The following is a 23,403-nucleotide window of genomic DNA, read 5'->3' on the forward strand; positions in this document are numbered from 1 at the left end:
CAGATAATCACCATAGTTTCATAGCGCACGTAATTAATTGATATTTAATTAATATGGCCGCACGTTCCGCTCGACCATACTTCACCATGCTCGCCCACCGCGTTGATGAGGAGGGGGTGGCTTGGAGCTTAGGCGTGGGACGACTGCCCTCTGCTGCACCAATGACGTACTGCAGTACAAGTTAGATCCTCAATTAAGTATTTAGTAATAGGTTTTTACCCTTTTAACTGGCACAAAAACTGACACCTTTATTCAAGGCATCATGTTTGCAATGACCACAACACAAGCAGTCAAAATGCAAACAAAAAAAAGACAACTCTGATAATAATATTGGCACTGTCCTTGAATTTGATTGGTCCACACCCGAGACGGCTTTTCTTAGAGCCCTTTAGTCTCTCCACTGGTGTTGGACCAGAAGACGCCAAAAGGCGTCAGTTAAAAGGGTAAAACCTATTACTAAATCTTGTTACTGGCAAAGGAGGTCTCATAATGTAAATCCTCAATTAAGTTCATTTATCGAGTCGAGCGCCATTCGCCGTCTCCCGAATGCGCATCAAATGGGATAGAATGTGGGTGGGGAGGTCTTACTTACAAAGTGTTGCACAGAGCCTCCGCGCGCGCGTGTGTGAGAGGGATGGGGAGAGGGATGGGGAGAGGGAGATTTTTGGAAGGAGAGAGAGATGGGCAGAGGGACAGAGATGGGATAGTGAGAGATGGGGAGAGGTGGGGAGATTGGGGGGTGGATAAAAGAGCAACACGGGGAAATGAAGAGACACGGGAGTAGAGAGACAGTCACAAACCATCTCCTCGTGTGTAAGTGTCTGTGTGTATACATCCAGGAACCCGGTGACCAGAGTTCTATTCCACTGCTCACAGCCACCAAGACCGGTGACGGTTATCTGAACCGGTCCTGGGCCTTCCCCTAGGTTGACTCAGCCTCAAAAAGTGAGTACCTGGTGGGGCGTGTAAGCATCTCCACTGGGGAGACAAAGGCGGTCGTGCGTGGGGTGCTGGCCACCCACCCCCTCGCGTGCCAAAATGCCGGCCTTCATCGTAGGTGCTGCTACTCACAACCGCAAACAGCCACTTGCCCCAACAGTCTGTTATGGGCTACACGGGGGGTCTCTGTGTTGTATTGTGTGAGGTGATATAAGGAGCACCCGGCAATAGGAAGTGATCACATTTTATTAATTTAAAGTACCGCATAAGAAAACGCAAGTTAGCTGTACGTATCAGCAACAGCTGGGTTTTTTTTTTGCAAAGGACTTGTCACATTTGACTAGATTGAGAATATTTATACTGCAGAAGGAATCCGATGAGCTATACAGCTGCTTTTCGCGGATAAAACTACTTCTTAAAAACGGAGGACATGGAGAAAAATCCACGCGACCACCATGGAGAGAGAGAGAGACACTCACAAACTCCAAATATACAGCGGCAGGCGTCGTCAGGGTCAGGAACGAACCCACGATCTCCTGTATACAAGGCGAGGTATTTAACATCTCACCAGATGTCCAGTAGGGTCACAACGTTACAATAACAAACACAAGGCACCAGTGCACGGTCACAGACCAATATTCCAGAAGAAAATATTCCCTTTCGATTTAAAGCTTTCGTGACTGCAATGATTCATCTTCTTTGGTTCTTTCGGTAAAGTCACGTAGAATGAGAATAAAATAATAAATTGATAAAATAAAATAACACAATAATATTCTCACGACGTTTCGGCCACAACACAAGCGGCCTTCATCAGGTGAAGCTCCATCGCTGTCCTACCAGACAGTCTCGTCCCTTCACCTGATGAAGGCCGCTTGTGTTGTGGCCGAAACGTCGTGAGAATATTATTGTGTTATTTTATTTTATCAATTTATTATTTTATTCTCATTCTACGTGACTTTACCGAAAGAACCAAAGAAGATGAATCATTGCAGTCACGAAAGCTTTAAATCGAAAAATATTCCCTGTTGGCTGGTGGTAAATAATCACCTTTCTAGATTGTGCCATAGCCATGTCACCCTAAATAATGTAACGTAAATCTCACTTTTGATTGAACACATTGCTTCACGGTTATCAGCAACAATCGTAGATAACGATATAAAAAAAACTAAACACATTTTGCTTTTAAACTCGATTTGATGCTTTCGTGACTGCAGGAATTAATTACATAACATAATATATTATATAATTGCATGTTTTATTATTTCTACGTGACTTAATATATTATGTAATTTTATTTTTTCTTATTTCTACGTGACTTTACCGAAAAAAAACAAAGATACATTTTTCTTTTACCAGGTAAGGCCCCACTTGAGCTGTGTAGCTCATTTTCAGAAGCAACCTGCCTTCCACAAATGTTAGCTCAACGAAGGAGCTGATATTAGCACGTGGAAATGTATAGCAGGAGCCAAATAATGCGTGACGTTGATTATAAGCGTGAACTGGTGCGACAAATCCACCACGTGAAGAGAGAGAGAGAGAGAGACGCAAACTACAAATATAGAAGAGCAGCAGGCATCGCCAGGGTCCGGATCGAATCCACATTCCCCTGCATACCAGGCGGGATAGATAACATCTCCAAGCCACCGTGTTTAGTGTGCAGTGCGCTAACCACTGTACCATAACTCACACATCATCATCATCATGATCCATGGGCAGATATCCCCGTAGTAGGAGGTGGTCCACCGCACATTTCGTGATTTGTTGTTCCCCACTTTCCTCTCTCTCTCTCTCTCTCCCTGTCTTGTCGTGCCAATATGCTAAAGTAGTGGCCGCATCATCATTCCGGCACCAATCTCGTCGTGGTGTCATCGTCAAGCCATTCTCCGTTAGGGTCTTCCCCTCTCGCTCTCCGGTTCCACCCATTAGAACTTCTCAAAGACGTTCTCCAGGTCTGGGTAACTTTCCCTGAGGTCCCACAGCGCCTCCCAAAACTGCTTGACCCTGGGTCGCCCCCTCGCCATCACCAGCTCCACCATGTGCTGTGTCGCCTTCTCGCTGCCTTGCCGAGCTTGCATCTCCTTCACGGCCTGCGGGTGGACACACGAGCGGAACGACGTTTCTGTAGCGATGGCGGTTCTTCAGAGCCGCTTGCCTGCAACACTCCAGAAGCACTCTGCGTTTGCGTTGTTTCGGTCGTGAAGCAATGCTAATGACTCGGTGTGCGTGATCGTGTGCCCACGCACAACAAGGTCCCATGATTTTTGTTCAGGCCTCCCAACCAAAGGTTTAAAATTGGCTCCGTTAATCTCTAACGCCCGTGGCTACAGTAACTTGATCCAATATATATGGGAAAAAAAATACTTCCGGATAAATGTAGTTTTGCTATTCGGGACTTAAGACTGCAGAATACTGGCCACATTGATCACGTGATTTCCCCCAAAAGTTGGAAGACAAAACCAGCACTAAAAGGATTTACATCAGACGCACACTTAGCACGCAACTGCTGATAACTCTGCTTCATCACTGTCAACGAATTCCGTAGTCGACTCACAATGGGAAATGTTCTGTAAAGACGAGAAATCATATCGAGTGCTTTCGTGACAGTCTTACCCTTGCCCAACTTAAGACTCACATTACCTCTTCCCATAACGCCAGAGTCTTCGATGACATTCTTTCAATGATCGACTCCCGTGCAATCCCGGCTCTCGTTGGTCTGCACATTTCATGAACTTTCGATCCTGTTCATCACCTACAGCTTACCAGTCTTCCTGAGTCCCACTTTGGAATCGGAGGATTAGTCCTGAAATGAATCTCATCCGATTTGGCCGAAAGAGAAGCTCCTCTAAATTTTGATTTAAAGCTTTCGTGACTGCATGGATTCATATTCTTGGTTCTTTCGGTAAAGTCGCGCGACTTTACCGAAAGAACCAAGAATAAGAACCTCCTGTGTTAAAACTTTCACAAAGGACTCGTGCAGGGTCCCCCAGGGCTCCGTGTATGGGCCACTGCTGTTTGTTATCTACACATCCCCCCCCCCCCCATCCTGCTGACTTATTAATAGTTTCGGAATTAAATTCATCATGCTGATGAAATTATATTATACACACCAATGAACCCCGCTACTGGTCAAGTAATTGAAAATCTATCGGAGTGCACAACAGCCTCGCAGCGCTGGTTATAGTCGCATGATCTTCCTTTAAATGGAGCCAAATCTGAAGCCACACTCACTGGGACCAGACGACGGTTCATGTCACCCTCTCTTCCGCTCAACATCACGATCGCCGGCACCACCATTCCCCTTATGGACCGCATCAAATTCACTGGTGTCACTCTGGATGCTTCCACCTTGTCTCTGGACGTTCACGTCAGCCACTACGTCGCCACTCGCGGCCGGTGAGTACCAGAAATATCGCCAACCCCGTCGCCAGCGGCCTAGGTAGGCCCTCCACCTCGACTACTGCAATGCCGTTCCCTCCAAGTCATCATCGAGCAATGTCCTCAAGTCACAACGGTTACAGAACAACCTCCCTCAATTCTAGATTTGAAGCTTTCGTGACTGCTAGGATCCATACTCTTTGGTTCTATTTGGGTAAAGTCACGTACGTAGGTGAAAAGAAAATAACAAAATTCTCACGACGTTTCGGCCACAACACAAGCGGCCTTCATCAGGTGAAGGGACGAGACTGTCTGGTAGGACAGCGCTGGAGTGGAAGAAGCCACGTTCAGATCACGGCCTTTAAGCTGTGTGCGAAGAAGAAGAAGTCCACGGGTTTGTGATCGCGGCATCAAAAAAACCTCCCTCATGTCGCCCCTTGGTATCCACCAACCCACGACTCGACTCGGCCATTGTTCTCCGTGCTCTTCAATGTCTCCCTTTCCCCAGCAAGGACAAATGATAATAGTCGCCTGCATTTGTCACCGCCAGTTTCAGCCACCACCACACCTCGCCCCACTACTCTCGCCTCGCACCGAAGGCTCGTGGTAGAACTCTACACAGCAGCGTCGATCCAAATCTTCTTCGGACACCAAAAGGTCTAGAACCGTCACAGCCTCACCTCATGATACACGCCACTAAAATCTGGCGCGTTACGTCATTGTTATTGCTTGGCCAATATTGTTTTTTTTTAAATATATATAATAATAATTAAAAGTCAGAGTGCATTTGATGTTGCGGATGTCCAATGGGACAGAGTTCCACACCGAAGCTGTGACAGTTCGAGACCTCGGTGTCCGAATACCAAACACCTTTTCACGATATTATAAATAACGATCATGAATGTGATGACGATGATCTTAGTTGGACTTTACCCGCACGCTGTTGTCGGTGAGGATGTTCCTGATCTGCAGTTGGGAGAGCAGAGGCGTCAGGTCGTCGCGCAGCGCCACGAGGAGCTCCCTCGTCTTGAAGCGGATTTTGTCTCGGAGGACAAAGTCGCTGTAGCTGTTCAGAACCACGTGGGATTTAGAGAGTCTCCTGAGGAAGTCTGCGACACCACAGATGGGACACCGAACGCACTGAGTCAGCCTTCAGGGGTGGACGAGAGCAGGTTGGAGTGCTTTTGGACAGCTGGACATCATAATGTTAGCCCTCTAGAATATTTTATCCATAAGAGGTGTTTGGGTTAGATTGCGAAAAAAGAATAATGTGACGCAGCCAATTAGTAAGAGTTGTGGAGAAATCCATTTTTTTATCTTAAATCGAAGAGGGATAAATGTGATGTCGCGATTTGTGAGATAATCGGGTTGCGAGAACCGGAGGGAGGGGGTTAATTTAGTCACATAAATGACCACGGATATCCATTATTGGTTTGATTATGCACAATGAATCAACATACATAATGCATGTACATCGTGTGCATGCATATCATGCATGCACACGATGTACATCCTGCCCTTTTTGTGTGGAAAAAAATCGCAACACCAGCTATTGGCTGCTCAGAGGCAATCACCATCCACGTATGGTGATCTGTATATGGCATACAGTTAAAGAGCGTACCACTTAACAATACGCCTCCAAGCAGCACGATGCCTGTAGCTACGGGCTTAACGACACATTGATATTTATGCAATCCCACCCCCAAAAAAAAAAACTCCACTGTGGATACAAATGGGTCGCGTATGCCAACGACTCCTACGTGTTAAACTAACAATAATAAAGTTCGGAAGCAATGATGAGTTGTGTCTCCGCGTTGTGTTTCTGTCCTCCGGAGAAGTGAGGGCGACTCCACAACATATGAGCATCAGAGGTTTGTGAAATTGCCATTTCAAAGTGTCTCCTCCGAGGGGCATTTGCGTTGCCTACGATCGTGACCCAACACGCCACCACCACTGATCATGCTACACGTCACAACGACACCTCAGCTCAGTCCCTCTGTTGATGGGACTGAACACCTAGTGCTAATACTCTAGACCCAATTGTGATGAGTATTTTACATATTTAAATCAACGTTAATATCAAAGTCTTAATCGTGAATATCTTTATCACCATACTCTTTGGTTCTGTCAGTAAAGTCACGTAGGTAGAAAATAAAATAAAACAAACAATAATATTTTGATTTAAAGCTTTCGTGACTGCAGTAATTCATATTCTTAGTTTTTTCGGTAAAGTCACGTTGAAGAGAAACAACAAAATAATAATATATATATAAAACAATAAAAAATTCTCACGACGTTTCGACCATAACTCAAACGGTCATCTTCACACACCTGAAGATGACCGTTTGAGTTATGGTCGAAACGTCGTGAGAATTTTTTATTGTTTTATATATATTTCATTATTTTGTTGTTTCTCTTCAACGTGACTTTACCGAAAAAACTAAGAAAACAATAATATATCACGACGTTTCGGTTGCGATGCAAGCGATTACCCCGATCAACAGTCAATTAACATTAACAGAGTTCCTGTCAGTCGATTCATTAACATTACATTAATGTAATATTAATTTTACTGTTGCATTTTTTATGTTGGAATTGAGCTAATGTAATTTGTAATCTCAGCAGCATGTAGCCCAACCCAAATCTGAATTGGAGGCGTGCCCTCTACTCTGAATAGTCTACACGCTGCTGTGCGCGTGAGGCTTGGAGGGGAATCCTATCTCTGATCATCATTGCCTTCACTTGTGTAGTGGAGCAGGAAGGTGCGTAGCGCAAACACTGTGAATGCATGGAAACAAAGACGGTACGGGTCATGTTAGGACAATTAAGCTGGGGGAGCAAAAATACGGCTGTGATTGATTGGTGCTGTTGTCAAGGCTGGAGTGGCGTCTTGAAGTCTGGCGAAGCAACAGGTGCACGGGGCGCGCGAAAACGCCGTTGGGACGCGGGTTGATTAATTTGGGGTGTGATGAGAGCGTGGATAGATTGGGGAGTCGGGAATTGGAGAGGGAGTTGGGGTTGGGAGATGGACGAGGCAAGGCGTGGAGCAGCAGAGGAGAGTTTGTAGACAGAGTTTTGGAGACAGGGTTTTGGAGACAGAGTTGGGAGACAGAGTTGGGAGACAGAGTTTGGAGACAGAGTTCGGAGACAGAGTTTGGAGACAGAGTTGGGAGACAGAGTTTGGAGACAGAGTTGGGAGACAGAGTTGGGAGACAGTTTGGAGACGGAGTTTGGAGACAGAGTTTGGAGACAGAGTTTGAGAGACAGAGTTTGGAGACAGAGTTTGGAGACAGAGTTTTGGAGACAGAGTTTTGGGGACAGAGTTTGGAGACAGAGTTGGGAGACAGAGTTTGGAGACAGAGTTTGGAGACTGAGTTGGGAGACAGAGTTTCGGAGACAGAGTTTGGAGACAGAGTTTTGGAGACAGAGTTTTGGAGACAGAGTTTGGGGATAGAGTTTGGAGACAGAGTTGGGAGACAGAGTTTGGAGACAGAGTTGGGAGACAGATTTCAGAGACAGAGTTTTGAGACAGAGTTTTGGAGACAGAGTTGGGAGACAGAGTTGGGAGACAGAGTTTGGAGACAGAGTTCGGAGACAGAGTTTGGAGACAGAGTTGGGAGACAGAGTTGGGAGACAGAGTTGGGAGACAGAGTTTGGAGACAGAGTTTGGAGACAGAGTTTGGAGACAGAGTTTGGGAGACAGAGTTTGGAGACAGAGTTTTGGAGACAGAGTTTGGGGACAGAGTTTGGAGACAGAGTTGGGAGACAGAGTTTGGAGACAGAGTTGGGAGACAGATTTCAGAGACAGAGTTTTGAGACAGAGTTTGGAGACAGAGTTTGGAGACAGAGTTTGGAGACAGAGTTTGGAGACAGAGTTTGGAGACAGAGTTTTGGAGACAGAGTTTTGGGGACAGAGTTGGGAGACAGAGTTTGGAGACAGAGTTTGGAGACAGAGTTTGGAGACAGAGTTTGGAGACAGAGTTTGGAAACAGAGTGTGGAGCGGAGCTGAAAAACAGAATCAGCTAGCAGTAGAGAGAGCGTAACGATAGCGGAGCTGAAGAAGAGAATCAGCCAGCAGTGGAGAGAGCGTAGCGACGGTGATAGCGGAGATGAAGTGGTTAGCGGTGGAGTAAGCGAAGTAATCGTGGGGGAGTGGAGAGACAAAGGTGGCGAGTGAGCCGAGTGAAGAACGGCGAGCGAGCCGTGGCGACCAGGATACCGTGGAATGTGGAGGACGTGCGGAGAGTTGTAAATAAAGCGGTGTTCGAAGAAGGACAAAAGTTGTCCGAGTGAAATCGAACACTACACTTATAATGATTAAGCAAACGCGCCTGGCTCTCTGCAGCAATTAGCAGAGGGCACAACGTATACGTGCGATCCATCGCGGCTGAGCACGCACCGGCTACACTTGGGCAGGACATGTCACTGGAAGGGATGATGGCTGGTTAACATGAAAGTGGTGGAAGGTGTCTCAAAGATTGTTTTACTACCAAGGCCGTCCAGCCACTCCTTGACTCCAGGATAATGATCCTGCACGGCCTGCAGAGCAAAGAGCAGCTTGAGGCAGTCGTCATTCCCTCTCTCTTTGAAGAAGTTGAGCAGAAGCTCCGCGCACTCCGCGCCATCCCGGATGCCCTTGGCCTCGGTGAAGAGCTCGTTCGGGATCCGTCCCCGGCTCATCAGCTGCAGCAGAAGATGCTTGGGGTCTCTGGCGATCCACAGCTTCAGATCCGACTCCTTGTCTCGAATGGCCCTCAACGCCTCGCCTGCAGTCAACAGAGGTTCACATGAATTTCAAACGAATCGTTTAACACAGATTTTAAGTGATTCTACATCCTATTCCGCTACAATTGTGCTTCTGGAATCAAGGCACAACATATAACATATTTAAGTTCACATCGGTATTCAAACACTCAATCGTAACGTGACGTTGTTCAGCCACACGTAGCGTCGCGTCATTCTTGTGCGGCTTTAAACGTCGCGTTATTGTCGCTAATTACTTCCCCCGAGGACGAGCTCGTGTTGAAAAGCATTACAAAAACAACGCATATCCCCATTTTTCCCTCCTTGACTCTAACAACATCTCGATTTAAAGCTTTCGTGACTGCAGGGATTCATCTTCTTTGGTTCTTTCGGTAAAGTCACCACGTAGAATGGAAATAATAAAATAATAAAAATTTAACTTTTAAAAAATAAACTTCTCACGACGTTTCGGCCACGACACAAGTAGCCTTCCTCAGGTGAAGAAACAGAACTGTCGGGAAGACGGCACTTCAGTGAACACTGCTAAGCTTGGCAGCGTCTTTTAAGCTGGGTGGGAGGAGCAGAGCGCCTTGACGAAGGAGTTTACATATCAACAGAAGGATTTAGCATTGAAATAGCCGTGTTAATGTGTTGGATTAGCAGGATGTTAAAGTCAGAAATGAGCATGTAACTGGGAGATTAGCATGATGTTAGTGTGAGGGATCAGCATGTGACTGGTCACGGAAGTAGCTATGTTAAAGTCAGAGTTTACATATCAACAGCACAATTTAGCATTGAAGTAGCCGTGTTAATGTGTTGGATTAGCAGGATGTTAAAGTCAGAAATGAGCATGTAACTGGGAGATTAGCATGATGTTAGTGTGAGGGATCAGCATGTGACTGGTCACAGAAGTAGCTATGTTAAAGTCAGAGTTTACATATCAACAGAAGGATTTAGCATTGAAATAGCCGTGTTAATGTGTTGGATTAGCAGGATGTTAAAGTCAGAAATTAGCATGTAACTGGGAGATTAGCACCACGGAAAGCGACGAGCTTTGTTCAGACGGACGAGTCCATCTATACTCTTTGGTTCTATTCGGTAAAGTCACCACGTAGGTAAAAAATAAAACAACAAAAATCACGACGTTTTGGCCACAACACAAGCGGCCTTCATCAGGTGCAGGGAGCAGACTGTTCCGAGGCCAGCGCTGGAGTGAAACACAGCCACGCTCAGACTGCGACCTTTAAGCTGTGTGCGAGGAAACAAGGTGCCTTGACAAAGGAATTAGCATAAAAAATAGCATTTGATTGGCCGACTTAGCATGATGAACGGTGTAGAGGTGGTGTACATGCGGGTGAACATGCCGGTTGGCGAGGGGGGGAGGGGGAGCTTACCTATTGATGGTGTGAAAAGGGAATTTTTAAGAGCTGAGAAAGTTTGGGGTACCACTACTTGAAAAATATACTGTACCATTGAAAATTAGTTTAATGTTTGGTTCGATTTAGAACATCTTTCCAATGGTTGCTTAATTTGAAACCATCTTCTCGGTTGAAATTGTGTCTGTGCTTGTAGATCTGAATTGCTCTGTTTCCTCGCACACAGCATAAAGGTCGCGGTCTGAGCTTGGCTCTGTGTTTCACTCCAGCGATGTCCTCGGGACAGCCTGGGATCCCTTCACCTGATGAAGGCCGCTTGTGTTGTGGCCGAAACGTCGTGATTTTTGTTGTTTTATTTTTTACCTACGTGGTGACTTTACCGAATAGAACCAAAGAGTATGGATCCTTGCAGTCACGAAAGCTTCAAATCTAGAATTGAGTCCATCTATGTTCGGAACGGAGGAGGGGGGAGAGAATTTAGTTTTGAAATAGCTGTGTTAATGTGTTGGATTAGCAGGATGTTAAAGTCAGAAATTAGCATGTAACTGGGAGATTAGCACCACGGAAAGCGACGAGCTTTGTTCAGACGGACGAGTCCATCTATGTTCGGAACGGCGGAGGGGGGAGAGAATTTGGCATTGAAATAGCTGTGTTAATGTGTTGGATTAGCAGGATGTTAAAGTCAGAATGTTAGTGTGAGGATTTTAATTCTAATAAAATCCATTCAGTATCAATATACTGGTGGGAAACTGCGGTGGCTAGATGTTAACTACCTCGCCTTGTATTCAGGAGGTCGTGGATTCGATCCCAACCCTGATGCCTGCTGCTGTATATTTGGAGTCTGCGGTGACTCTCTCACCTTGGTCGTGTGGATTTTTCTCCGGGTCCTCTGGTTTCCACCTCCACATTTAAAACCCTGCATTTAGAGAATTTGGCTGCGGCTACACATTTCCACATGATGATGATGATGATCTCAGCTACTTCTTTGAGCTGCTATCAAATAAAGATATACGTAGCTCAGTCAGGGCCCTTACAGCTGGTAATATAAAAATTGTTTAGTCGTAGTTGTTTTTTTTGTGGTACGTTCACGTGGGTCGTACCGTGTGTCTGAATCCACTTCCACAGCTGCACGTATTGCTTCCTCACAGAGTAGAGGGCATCCCACAGCTTCTCACAGCGCGCCTCTCCCTGGCTGATGAAGTGGTCCAGAACGAGCTCCACACTCTCCTCTCCGCCCTTGATGATGGCCGCTTGGTGCACGTGTCGTGGAATCAATTTGAAGCCGTTGAGATGCTCCAGGAAAGCCGAGGGATCCGCTCCGAGCCAGGCCTTGAGATTCTCTTTGTTCTCTCGGATCTGTTGCATTGTCTCGCTGCTCTCATTGCTCCTCTGTAGCGTGTGGAGAAGACACGGTCACGATTATTTCTGTCTATCTGGGATGGAGTTTTCAGTGTACTGGTGCATGCCGACACACGGAAACAATGTAGAGTAGGGTCATCATGCCACTATGCTGCGTTGAGTTTACCTGAACTCCTTGTGTCACCTCGTGTTCATTTTGCACGATAACAAGCGGTAGACTTTCATCATGCTCATTATTTGTATGAGTAGTGTCTGAAAGAAATCAGATACAATTAGTTAATCACTATTTAAAGCTTTCGTGACTGCAATGATTCATCTTCTTTGGTTCTTTCGGTAAAGTCTACGTGACTTTACCGAAAGAACCAAAGAAGATAGTTAATCACTGATTCATAGCACAGTCGATGCGGTTCTATTGTTCGACACAGAAAACTAAACATGGCGATCTTGGAGTCAGGGAGAACCTTTAAATGTTTCCTATAATTTAAAGATTGGATAGACCTTAACTGGAATGTAAAGTTGCATAACTTCATAGCCAAGATGAAGATGTCATCACCTGCGGCTAAAGACCATGAACAGACAGTTTTGAGGTCGTTTTTGAATCAGTCCAAATCCTATCTCGATGCCCCTCGGGACCTCGACAATTGTCAACTTCCTCCCTTTGTCACAAGAGCGGCAAGCACAGAACGAAGTAACGACGACGCTTCAATTGAGCGTCCTGTCCAACACGACTTCACGCGGGTGTGAAATATTGTTGGAAGAGTGGAGGCACGGCAGAGGTGACTGTCACCAGTAGCAACACTCTCCAAGGGACTTTTTCAAATGACACCGAAGCCAAAGCTCTCAAAAGGGATGTAACTCATTTTCATCATTCTGTGCAGTGGTGTCTGCAGAGAGCATTCAGAGGCGGCTTCGTGCCGAGACGTGATTTCTCCGCGCATCTTAATTCACTGTATAATGAGTGAAACACATTTTGGCAGATGTATAATTGCAGCCCCAATAGCAGGATGTGATCTTTGGATTAAGCACAGAACGTTACCACTTACCTGATCGCTTCACCATCGTTTTAAAAGTCAACCTCTTCGGCTTCATGTTGAAGTAAACTATGAGCAACACGAGTGCAGTCAGGACGATGATGAGGACTGCCGCCAACACGACTGGCGTGGAGTCTGAAGATTTTATGAAGGAGAAAAAAACAACAAGCTGTGAACAGCAGCTCCCTCTCCGCCTACTTGTCAGGTCTATGTGATACATTGCGATGAATACGAATGCAGTACGTTGCATTAACACAACCTCTATCAAAATCAAACCATTAAATAATTGCTATTTGCATGATTTCTATCATTTATTTTATCACGCAAATATCGTGAAGGCGCTTTTTCAAAGATGGTCATTTGCAGCAGTTTCACGGTTTTTTTTTAATCATTCGCCTTTCCCAAAGAACGACCTCTATCATTCACCGTGAAGCTGATGGCGCATTTAATTTTGTTGAATACACCAGTAGAATTAACTAGCATATCCGTTGGGCTTGAACCACAAACCTATAAAATGAGGAGTAAATACGCTACTACCCAGTGTGCAGATTTGTATACAAGGGGACTCCAGCCTAAAACGTCTGTGTAGGGACAATACAGATTTGGTGTTCAGCATTGCACAGGGTAGTGAGCTGATAACATCACACGTGGCTGTGTTTGACCATGCCATGCAGTCCCTGAAGCCTGCAATAGACATGTGGTTGAGTTTCAATTCGGGCTTCTTCTTCTGCGGACAGCTTGTGCCGTTTCAGTTGCCAGGCTGTCCCTTGCTCCCACTGTCAGCTGAGAAACAAAACAGCTTATTGTGGTTGACTTGAGTGGCTTTGCAGCCCTGGAACTACCTGGGTGTGGCTCCTCAGGCAGGCAAATTCCCGAATCGTCGTCTCTCTGGAGCCCCTCCGTGCACCGACACACCGTGTCCTGGGCCACGGAACAGTTAACAACCACCTGCTGACCTGCAATGAGAAAGTTGATGAGCCTCAGCGCAGACGGTTGGCTACGTACGGTGCGAAAGTTCAACATGCATATACAAAGATCCCCCGTGTAGCCTGTAACAGACTGTAGGGGCAAGTGCTGTTAGCGAGCAGCACCTATGAAGGCCGGTAACGGTACACGAGGGGGTGGGTGGCCAGCAGCACCACGCCCGACCGCCTTTGTCTCCCCCAGTGGCGATGTTTACTACACACCGCACCGGGTACTCTTTTCAGGCTGAGTCGACCTAGGGGAGGCCCTGGACCGGTTCAGATAATCGTCACTGGGCAAGGCCGTGAGCGGAAGTAAACAATCAAGTAATACCACTGCACTGTTTAACTGCATGCCTATACAGGTCACTATACGTCAATGGTGATGAACTAGGAGCAGCAATAACAGACATTGTGATTTCTTGCACTCAAAAAATGGCATTGTGTGCATGCATGGTGTATATGCATAATGTGCATGCATAATGTATATACATTGCGCATGTGCTTTGTGCATGTACATTCTGCAAGCTGATTACCCTATAAATAGCCATCCGGTAATGGTTATCCATTGTAGTTGATGTGTTGATATGCATACATAAACCCCCCCCCCCCGCCCCTGGTAAACAGAGAGACCACATCAAAGGCCCCAGTGCCTGATACCATAACAATAATTGAAGATTTGGCCCAACATGGACTGAACCCTGATGTACCTGCGCTGGTTAGGCATTGCCTCACCAACACTTACTTTACCTGGAATGGTACCTTCTACAAACAAAATGAGGGTACCCCTATGGGCTCCCCCTTGTCACCAGTGATAGCCAATGTTTTCATGGAGGAATTTGAATCGGACGCCATCCAGGCATCCACCCTTCGCCCTTCCCTATGGAAGAGATATGTGGATGACACTTTCGTCATCTGGCCACATGGCCTCCCAGCATTGAACCATTTCCTAGACCACATCAATTCCAGACACCCATCCATCAAATTCACCATGGAAGTGGAGAAAGATGGCAAGCTGCCATTCTTGGATGTTCTGTTTGAGAGGAGGACCGATGGCTCTTTGGGACATTCTGTCTACAGGAAGTCCACCCACACAGACTCCTACTTGAAGCCTGATTCCCACCACCACCCGACTCAAAAGAATTCTCTCATCAAAACATTATACCATAGGGCTCATTGCATTTCTTACCAACACCACCTGGCCAGTGAATTAAAACATGTACATCTGGCCCCAAAGATGAACGGATACTCTGACCTGAAGACGGAAGCTTGTGTTGCCTCCAAAACGTCGTGATTTAATCTAGTTGATTTCTTTTTATTTTATTTTACCTACGTGACTTTACCGAAAAAACCAAAGACTATGAATCCTTGCAGTCACGGAAGCTTCAAATCTAGAATTAATTGGTATGTATTGTTTACGTGACAAGCCTTATGAATTGGCTGTTTCGGTGGGGTAGTGTTCAAAGACACGTTGATATTTACGTGATCTAACCCATCAATCTATATTATGGATACGTACATGTACACAACTATATACTACACTATACACTACTCTATACACTACACTATACACTACACTATACACACCCTCCGACTAGCACGTTTGGCTACGAACGGTGCAAAAAGCGTAAAACATACATACACACACATTACACTATTATACATTACACTACTATACATTACACTATTATACACTACACTATGCACAATCTAAGAATAGCACGGTTGGCTATTTATAGTGAAAACGAATTTCAACATTCATGGAATATTCTGGATTTGAATCTGAATTTCAGCTGCCTGTGATTATGTAGTGACTGTGATTGTCACTGTGTGGTGCCGGGCTTGCGAGGCCACGGCGGATAATGTGTCGACATCACGTGCAACCCGGTTACTGGGCTTAGTACCGGTCCTAGCGGGGCTTGGGTGAGCGCTGGTAAGCGTGGAGGCCTACCACATACAGTGCGCGGTGAGGGAGCGAGAGAGAGAGCGTCAGCCAGCCAGGGTTACGTTGGGGCACGATACGCCGGTTGACCTGCTGACACGTGACCGGATGATATTGGAGGAGGGCCACCGGTGGACGGGGGGGGGGCGCTGGGTGGTCACGTGGTATAGAGGAGCTCTCGGGGGAGCCTTCGGGAAAGAGCTCGAGAGAGAGATCTAGAAGGTGGGTGGGGCGAGGGGCGGAGCCAGCCCCAGCCCGGGCCGATATAACGGGGGCCCTCGTTGAGGGGCTGGGGGTTCTTCGTGTTGCTGGTGATGAAGTTCCACGTCGGGTTGAAGATGGCCTCTAGCCACGCGGTCCGGGACCCAGCTCGTGGTCCGGACCGGGATAGCGGGACCGTGTCTAGTTCTGCCGTAGCGTGGTTAGGTGGGCGTTCAATACCCAAGTGTAGGTTGTGTTATGTTGTGTTGAGTTGATGTAATGAAAGTGTTGCTCCCAAGACAACGTTTGCGACTCAGTTGGACTCACTAAAATTATACCGAGTTGATGTTAAGTAGTTGCACCAAAAAGCCATCGTGTTATAATAGATTTTTCAATTAATTTGGGAAAATTCTAGCTCTGAGAATTACACATTTCAATTTTCATTGCCATTTGTCTGTTAAATGGACACAATTGACTAACCCTAGCATGACTAAAGGAGTCTACTAATGGAGTTAAGATGTGGTTTTGTGATGTCATCTTCTGTGGCATGTGAGAGTTCCCAGGCATTCGTTGTCTCTTGACAAGATCATGATTTTGGGCCAATCGGAATATTTAGTTTGAGCTGGGATTGTCTCAAATTTTATAACGTTTTGGTCACTTGCTCGCCAAGTTTTGCCTTCTGCTTCATGCCGGTTAAAATGGGAGTATCAAGAGGAACACCCATCATGCATACAAAAGATTTAGTGTCACAACCCATTGCAGATATGACAGCAACCCACTTGCTGTGCTGCCACTTACCTGAACCACAGCTGCTGCACCATGAGCACTCCCCCTGCTGATTGTCTCTGTCCATGAAAGTGTCCTTAGGGCACAGGTCACAAAAAGCCCTCCTTCCATCGTCTATGCAGTCCACCACCTTGAACGTCCCTGAAGGACAACGAAGCGCGAGCAAGCAAAGGCGTTGGTACAAACACGCAGCGATCACAAGTTGGTTCAGAGAGACGCGGGCTGCACTGAGAGTCAACCAGTGTTATAAGTTCTGTTCGGGGTACAGTAGCTCGACTGAAAACTTATTTCATAAGTACCGAACCACTTTGTGTAGCCTGATGGTGATGAGGTCAAGGTGGGGGGGGGGGGGTGGGGGGGGAAACGCAAGGCCCAGTTCGACTCCTTTCAACGGGAGTAGGGCCTGTGACTTGGTGGGGACAGGAAGCACCTGGCCACCACGCTTTGTCGTTCCACAGGGATTGGGAGTCTCCGTGCCTGTGTGTTGCCGTTTACCCGCAGGGCACAACCGACAGCAGACTCCGTCTGGTGTTTTGTAGAATCCATCTCTACACTCCTTGGCGGCAGACGGCAGCTCCTGCAGTGCGCAACACACCTGCGGAGAAGGTTCACACGGAATGGAGTGATTCAGGGTGACGTCGACAAACGTCGTGACCCTGTGAATGCGACAGCCCTGGCGGTTTCAGAAAACCTATCCCTGTTGTTTCCGTGAAGCATCTGTAACGAGCGTAAAACTCACCACGCTGGCAAATGTGTAAATCGGCTGCAACGATTGGTGCAGCAGGCACCAACCCATTATCCAGGCAGATGGAATCGTGGACACGCATGCAACATAAAGAACCAACAACACCTTCATCACTGATCCAGCAGCACAGCCATCTGGCGTAGACCTCCCCTCGAAGGCGGTAAACCGCAAATAACTGAACTCGCACAGAGCACAGGCGATGGCGGTTGCCTTTCTCACAATTGAGGGATGACCCCCCGGGCCATGGAACGTATCAACTTGAACACTAATATCTCTTTTGGGAGGTGTTTCATTTCTCCACTAAGCGTCTCAGGAGGCCATTGAGTGGATTGAAAAACTAGGCCTCGCATTATAAGCTTTAACCATCATGCAAAAGATGAAGAATGTACTAAGTCTAAACCACCAATTGAATCACTTCCTGTGAATGAGAAACTCAGAAGACGGAATGTGCCTGGAGGCGCAGCAGAACAACTTTAATCTAACAAGCGTTATGATATCACAGAAACCCCGAGTAGATTCAGCATTGTACAAACGAAGGCTTCTCACCATAATCCAGATCACCAGCTCAAAATAACTGAATGTGTGGCCGTTGTATTTTGTTTTATTCCAACTCACGGAGTCGAGAAAAGGTGGTCACCCCAACAACAAGCAGCAATGAAACAAAGACAGCTCTAGACCGGTTTATCCAAGGCGCTTTATAAGGGGATATGAGTGGTACAATGTGGGTAGCTAAAAGTGATACGGTGAATAGGGATGGTGTATGGGGGAGGGAGGATAGTGGGTCCAGGAATTACGGTGGGTACCTGGAGGGAAGTATGGGCCAGAGAGAAGAGGTGGGTCTTGAGCGAGTGAAAACAGCTCTCTTGCATACTCAGCGCTCTTAACTTACCTTTTCAACTGGGCAGTGGTGAGTTACGTGATTCAGAGATCGCGCTTGATCACATTCACAATAGGGCGACTTTCATTGTCCTCTCAGTGTTCTGTTTTTTTTTAATATACAGTAGTCTCTCGATTAACAGTGACATCGGTAAAGAGTTTTTTTCAGTTTAATGTTTAACCTCCCATAGGTCTCTATGGTTTTGACTCACGTTAACGTCGTTGATTAACGGTTTGTTTTATATTATGCACGCGGTCGCGATAGTCGGCCAATCCGAGCGCTCGAAAGTGGGACTGGGCATTCCTCAGCCAATCAGCGATGCCCATTTATAAGCCTTTAGACCTCGACTGGCTTCAAGGCGCTTTATAAGGGGAGTGATACAATGAGGGTAGCTAAAAGTGATACGGTGAACAGGGATGGCGTATGGGGGGAGGGAGGATAGTGGGTTCAGGAATTACGATGGGCACCTAGGGATGGAGGGAAGGATGGGCCAGGGACAATAGATGGGAATTCACGGAGTGGAAACAGCTCTCTTGCATGCTCAGCACTTTCTACTTAGATTTCAACTCATAAGTGATTTGATAGCGGTAGCAATGGCCTCGAAAGTGAATTCGAAAAAAGAAAAGGAAGAATAGGAAAGTAATTAGCTTCAAAACAAAGCAGGACGATTTAAGGTTAACTTCAGATCATCTTGGAACGGTTTAACGATTTTAAAGTGTAATTCCTATATTCATTTAACAAGTTATCTCGTTCAGCGGTAGTTTTCGTGTAAAGGATTAAAAACGTAAACCGAGGGACTACTGCATACACACATATTGTACATTCTGTACACCACAATGTCAGGTTACTCTTGCAATCTTGAGTTGTCACCTGATTTAAACATTAACGTGACTACATTTCACCAAGAGGTCATATATCCAATCGCTGGGGACCATAAACTCTGTATCATGAACTGTAACGGCAAAGTGACAGACTGATACCGAAGCTGTAAACCTGGCTCAAGTTTACGAATGCACTGTACATTAACGAAGGCAACATTAGCTGATTCATCCATATTATGAGACCTCCTTTGCCAGAAACAAGTTATAAGAATAGGTTTTACCCTTTTAACTGGCACAAAATTCAAGGACAGTGCCAATATTATTATCAGAGTTGTCTTTTTTGTTTGCATTTTGACTGCTTGTGTTGTGGTTATTGCAAACATGATGCCTTGAATAAAGGTGTCAGTTTTTTGTGCCAGTTAAAAGGGTAAAACCTATTCTTATGATTCATCCATACTTTCCCTACAATCTTTAGTCATCTCACACGCGCCGCGCAATCTTATTTAGAGTCACGCGACGGCAACAAGGCAATTCATCCACCGGTATGCCCATAACAGCCTCACTAAGTATCAAGACCCCTTTTTTTTTTTTCAGGTGGGTCCCGCTCCGTTGGGATGTTTGTCAATTTCACTCGAAATAGCGAGCGCACAGCATCGTTTGGGGGAGGAGAGAAGGGCACACAGAGAACAGCCGTCATGTACATGAGGACATACACCTGGGTGGTCGTTACAATCAGGTGGGGAATCATAACCCGGCATTTGCACCTTGCTCTCTGCCACCACTCATAGGCGCAATGATCGACGCACAAAGGTGATTTTGCAGAGGTTGTGAGTTTGTGACGATTTCTTCTATTCAATTGGTGAATTGGCCAAACAAGCTTTAAAAAAAAACAAACTGCTGTTTTGCGGTCAATAGCTTAGACCCCCTTCAAAAATGGCAGCCACACGCACGTCCTGTATCCCTGAAGGCGCACGGTGCCAATGGCGTCACGAAGCCCTGGCCATCACCTCCCGTCCAGCAACACATGTGGGAAGAGGTTAGATTTTTTTTTTCTTCTTCCCCGCAACTAGTTTTGTGTTCATCTTCTTTGGTTCTTTCGGTAAAGTCACCACCACGTAGAAGGAGAATAAAATAATAAATTGATGAAAATAAAATAACACAATAATATTCTCACGACGTTTCGGCCACAACACAAGCGGCCTTCATCAGGTGAAGGGACGAGACTGTCTGGTAGGACAGCGCTGGAGTGAAAGAGCCACGTTCAGATCACGACCTTTAAGCTGTGTGAGAGGCTAGAATTCGTTTTTTTATCAATTTATTATTTTATTCTCCTTCTACGTGACTTTACCGAAAGAACCAAAGAAGATGAATCATTGCAGTCACGAAAGCTTTAAATCGAAATTTAACCGCCTCTACGGGGAGAGATTCCACACATCCTTAAGATCATTCAACAGACTCCGGGATAAGAAGGCTCAACTAATCGAGTCTCTCACCTTTCTGAAGAGATGCCGCGACTCTAAGGTAATACCAACCGCATTTACACTAACTTCTGCTGTTGCAACTTCTCTCAATGCAAAGCGAATTCTAGCCTCTCACACAGCTTAAAGGTCGTGATCTGAACGTGGCTTTTTCACTCCAGCGCTGTCCTACCAGACAGTCTCGTCCCTTCACCTGATGAAGGCCGCTTGTGTTGTGGTCGAAACGTCGTGAGAATATTATTGTGTTATTTTATTTTATCAATTTATTATTTTATTCTCCTTCTACGTGGTGACTTTACCGAAAGAACCAAAGAAGATGGATCATTGCAGTCACGAAAGCTTTAAATCGAAATTTAGTTTTGTGCTATCTGGTTGGTTGAGTGATTAAATGGATAACGGGTAGAGTAATCGATTACTTAAATAATACATTATATTGGCTTTACTCGTGAATATTACTGCATCATGCCACTTTAGACAGAGGTAGTGAATAGCAATGGGCTCTCTCCTGGTTTAAAAGACGAAATTCAATCTCATTAAGAAACGTTGACATTGATGGAAAAAAAATGGAGCTAAAAACTGGAACGCGCACGTAAAAACCTTGGAAAGATGCAGGTTTGGAATTTCGTCGAGAGGCAGAAAGAGGAACATGTGGGATAAGATAACACAGGAAGGTTACAAACATTATCTTGACTGTTTATAAAAGTAACTGAGCTTGGAAAGGACGCGTCATAGAGTGAACGAACGATGGCCGGGAGGTCGAGATTTCACGACGGAACGGCCGCCAAAGGAAAAAAACACTCCAGGGAGAGAACATCAACTGCCGGATGTGGAACAATGATTCACCCTGAAGCAATGCTTCCCCTATGAAGGTTACAGCCCTCGACATTACAAATGAATGAACGAGTGAATGGAACTTTAAGTGGTGGTCCTCACCATCAGCAGGAGTGTTCCTCTTAGCGCCAGCCCAGGCGAGCTCCTCCGCTTGGCCATGAAGCTCCCCCTCACCTCTCACCTCCTACGACGGCTCCGCAATATGATTTCTCTCTTCAACTACTTTGAAACAATTTATTTTTTCATTTCACCGGGTTAAGGCCCCCCCCCCCCCAACTGAGCTAGGTAACTCTTTTTTTTTTTCAAAAGCGACCTGGCTATCACAAATGTATAGCAGCTCAACGAAGGGGGGGGGGGGGCTTATCAAGTCGGAATTGTAGAGCAAACACACAAATCGAAACGTGTGACGTTGATTCTAAATGCGATGGAGGGAAAAATCCAAGTCCGACTTGCTTCTCTGTATCCTCGACGGTATCTCTCCCGTCTCCTCGCCCTCTTGTGGTCGCTTCTCGACCCCCTTTCTGTCAGAGGCCATGAGTTCTTAAGCTTCTTCTCTACATTGTCACCTCCAAAGGTAGTTAAATCGCAGCCGGATTAAATCGCTTCACGAAGAGACCGGGCAGTTGCTCGTTGACACTGTGTGGGAAGAAGTTTTCTGTTCCTGTTTTTTTCTTCTTCTTCTTCTTCTTCTTACTGCGAGTTTCCTTGCAAAGGTCACTTGCGTGGTTCACGGTGCTAAGTTTATGAGAGAGGGGAGTTGGCAGTGTCTGCTGTAGCCCTGACAACGCTGGCTCGTCGAATGATAAGAGTCGTTATTGTGGGTGCGGTAACATGGCCAAGTGGTGCGCATACCTCCGTTTATATCACAAATAGCGTTCTTAAACCCAAAAATTGCGTGCTTTGGTTCATCCGAAATCTATGTAATCGCATCGACACTACAGCAGTTGCATATTTTTCCTTTAAAAAAAAAAAAACAGTGGACGGAGTTTGATTTATTTTGATTGACGTGACTCTGCCGCCCACTTAGTGGACTGAGTCTTATGTGCAGGAGCAGGGAAGTGTTATCTCTGAGCACGCGCGTCGATCGGTCAATCATTTTAATATTCGTTCTAAATGTCAAAAAAGTAACAGTCAAAATCGTCAGATGTGCTTGAAAACGACCAATGTATACCTGTGTAAATGTTTTTTTTGGAATAGAGATGTGCGTAAAAATTTATATTTTTGGATCATCCGCTGCCATCCTCCACTGTCATGAGCACGTATAATCGAGAGTCTACTGCAATCAAATATAAAGGGTTGGAAGTCAATCGAGATAATTTGCTAAGTAGAAACATCGAGATTTGTTCACATTGTCAGGAGAGGGCCCACTGAGCTATATGGTTGCTCTTTTTCAGAAGCGACAACAACTTAGAGCTCAACAAATTGTCGTATCACGTGGACATTTATAACAGCCAAATACCATAAACACGTGGCATTGATTCCAAGTGTGGAGGGCAAAAACCGGAGGACCCAGAGAAAAATCCATGCGACCTCCACTTGGGGAGAGGGAGACACACACAGACACGAAATATACAGCAGGGGTAAGGGTCGGGAGCGAGCCCACGACCTACTGCGTACCAGGCGAGGTAAGTTAACATCCCCTAGCCACCGAGGCGCCCACAGTGGTAAGAACACAAAGAATGAGCACCTTAAATTTTGATTTAAACCTTTCGTGACTGCAGTAATTCATATTCTTAGTTTTTTTCGGTAAAGTCACGTTGAAGGGAAACAACAAAATAATAAAATATATATAAAACAATAAAACATTCTCACGACGTTTCGACCATAACACAAACGTCGTGAGAATTTTTATTGTTTTATATATATTTAATTATTTTGTTGTTTCCCTTCAACGTGGTGACTTTACCGAAAAAAACTAAGAATAAGAAAAATGAGC

At 45.8% G+C, this 23,403-nt stretch overlaps 1 protein-coding gene across 1 annotated transcript; it reads right to left on the bottom strand.

Moving 5' to 3' along the window:
* Positions 1–1,167: 1,167 nt before the first annotated feature.
* On the bottom strand, positions 1,168–22,159 carry LOC116937609 (uncharacterized). The gene is made up of 10 exons (XM_076058110.1): positions 21,570–22,159; positions 17,211–17,310; positions 16,728–16,856; positions 13,667–13,780; positions 12,837–12,959; positions 11,960–12,045; positions 11,535–11,823; positions 8,806–9,081; positions 5,248–5,423; positions 1,168–3,026 (listed from the first exon to the last, which is right to left on the bottom strand). The coding sequence occupies exons 1-10, from the start codon at positions 21,624–21,626 to the stop codon at positions 2,862–2,864; spliced, it is 1,515 nt and encodes a 504-aa protein (XP_075914225.1). The 5' UTR covers positions 21,627–22,159; the 3' UTR covers positions 1,168–2,861.
* Positions 22,160–23,403: the final 1,244 nt, after the last annotated feature.

Source organism: Petromyzon marinus (genome assembly GCF_048934315.1).
Source record: "Petromyzon marinus isolate PM22_M1 ecotype Great Lakes invasive population chromosome 68 unlocalized genomic scaffold, UKy_Petmar_22M1.pri1.0 chr68_unloc.1, whole genome shotgun sequence".
NCBI classification, from domain to species: domain Eukaryota; kingdom Metazoa; phylum Chordata; class Hyperoartia; order Petromyzontiformes; family Petromyzontidae; genus Petromyzon; species Petromyzon marinus.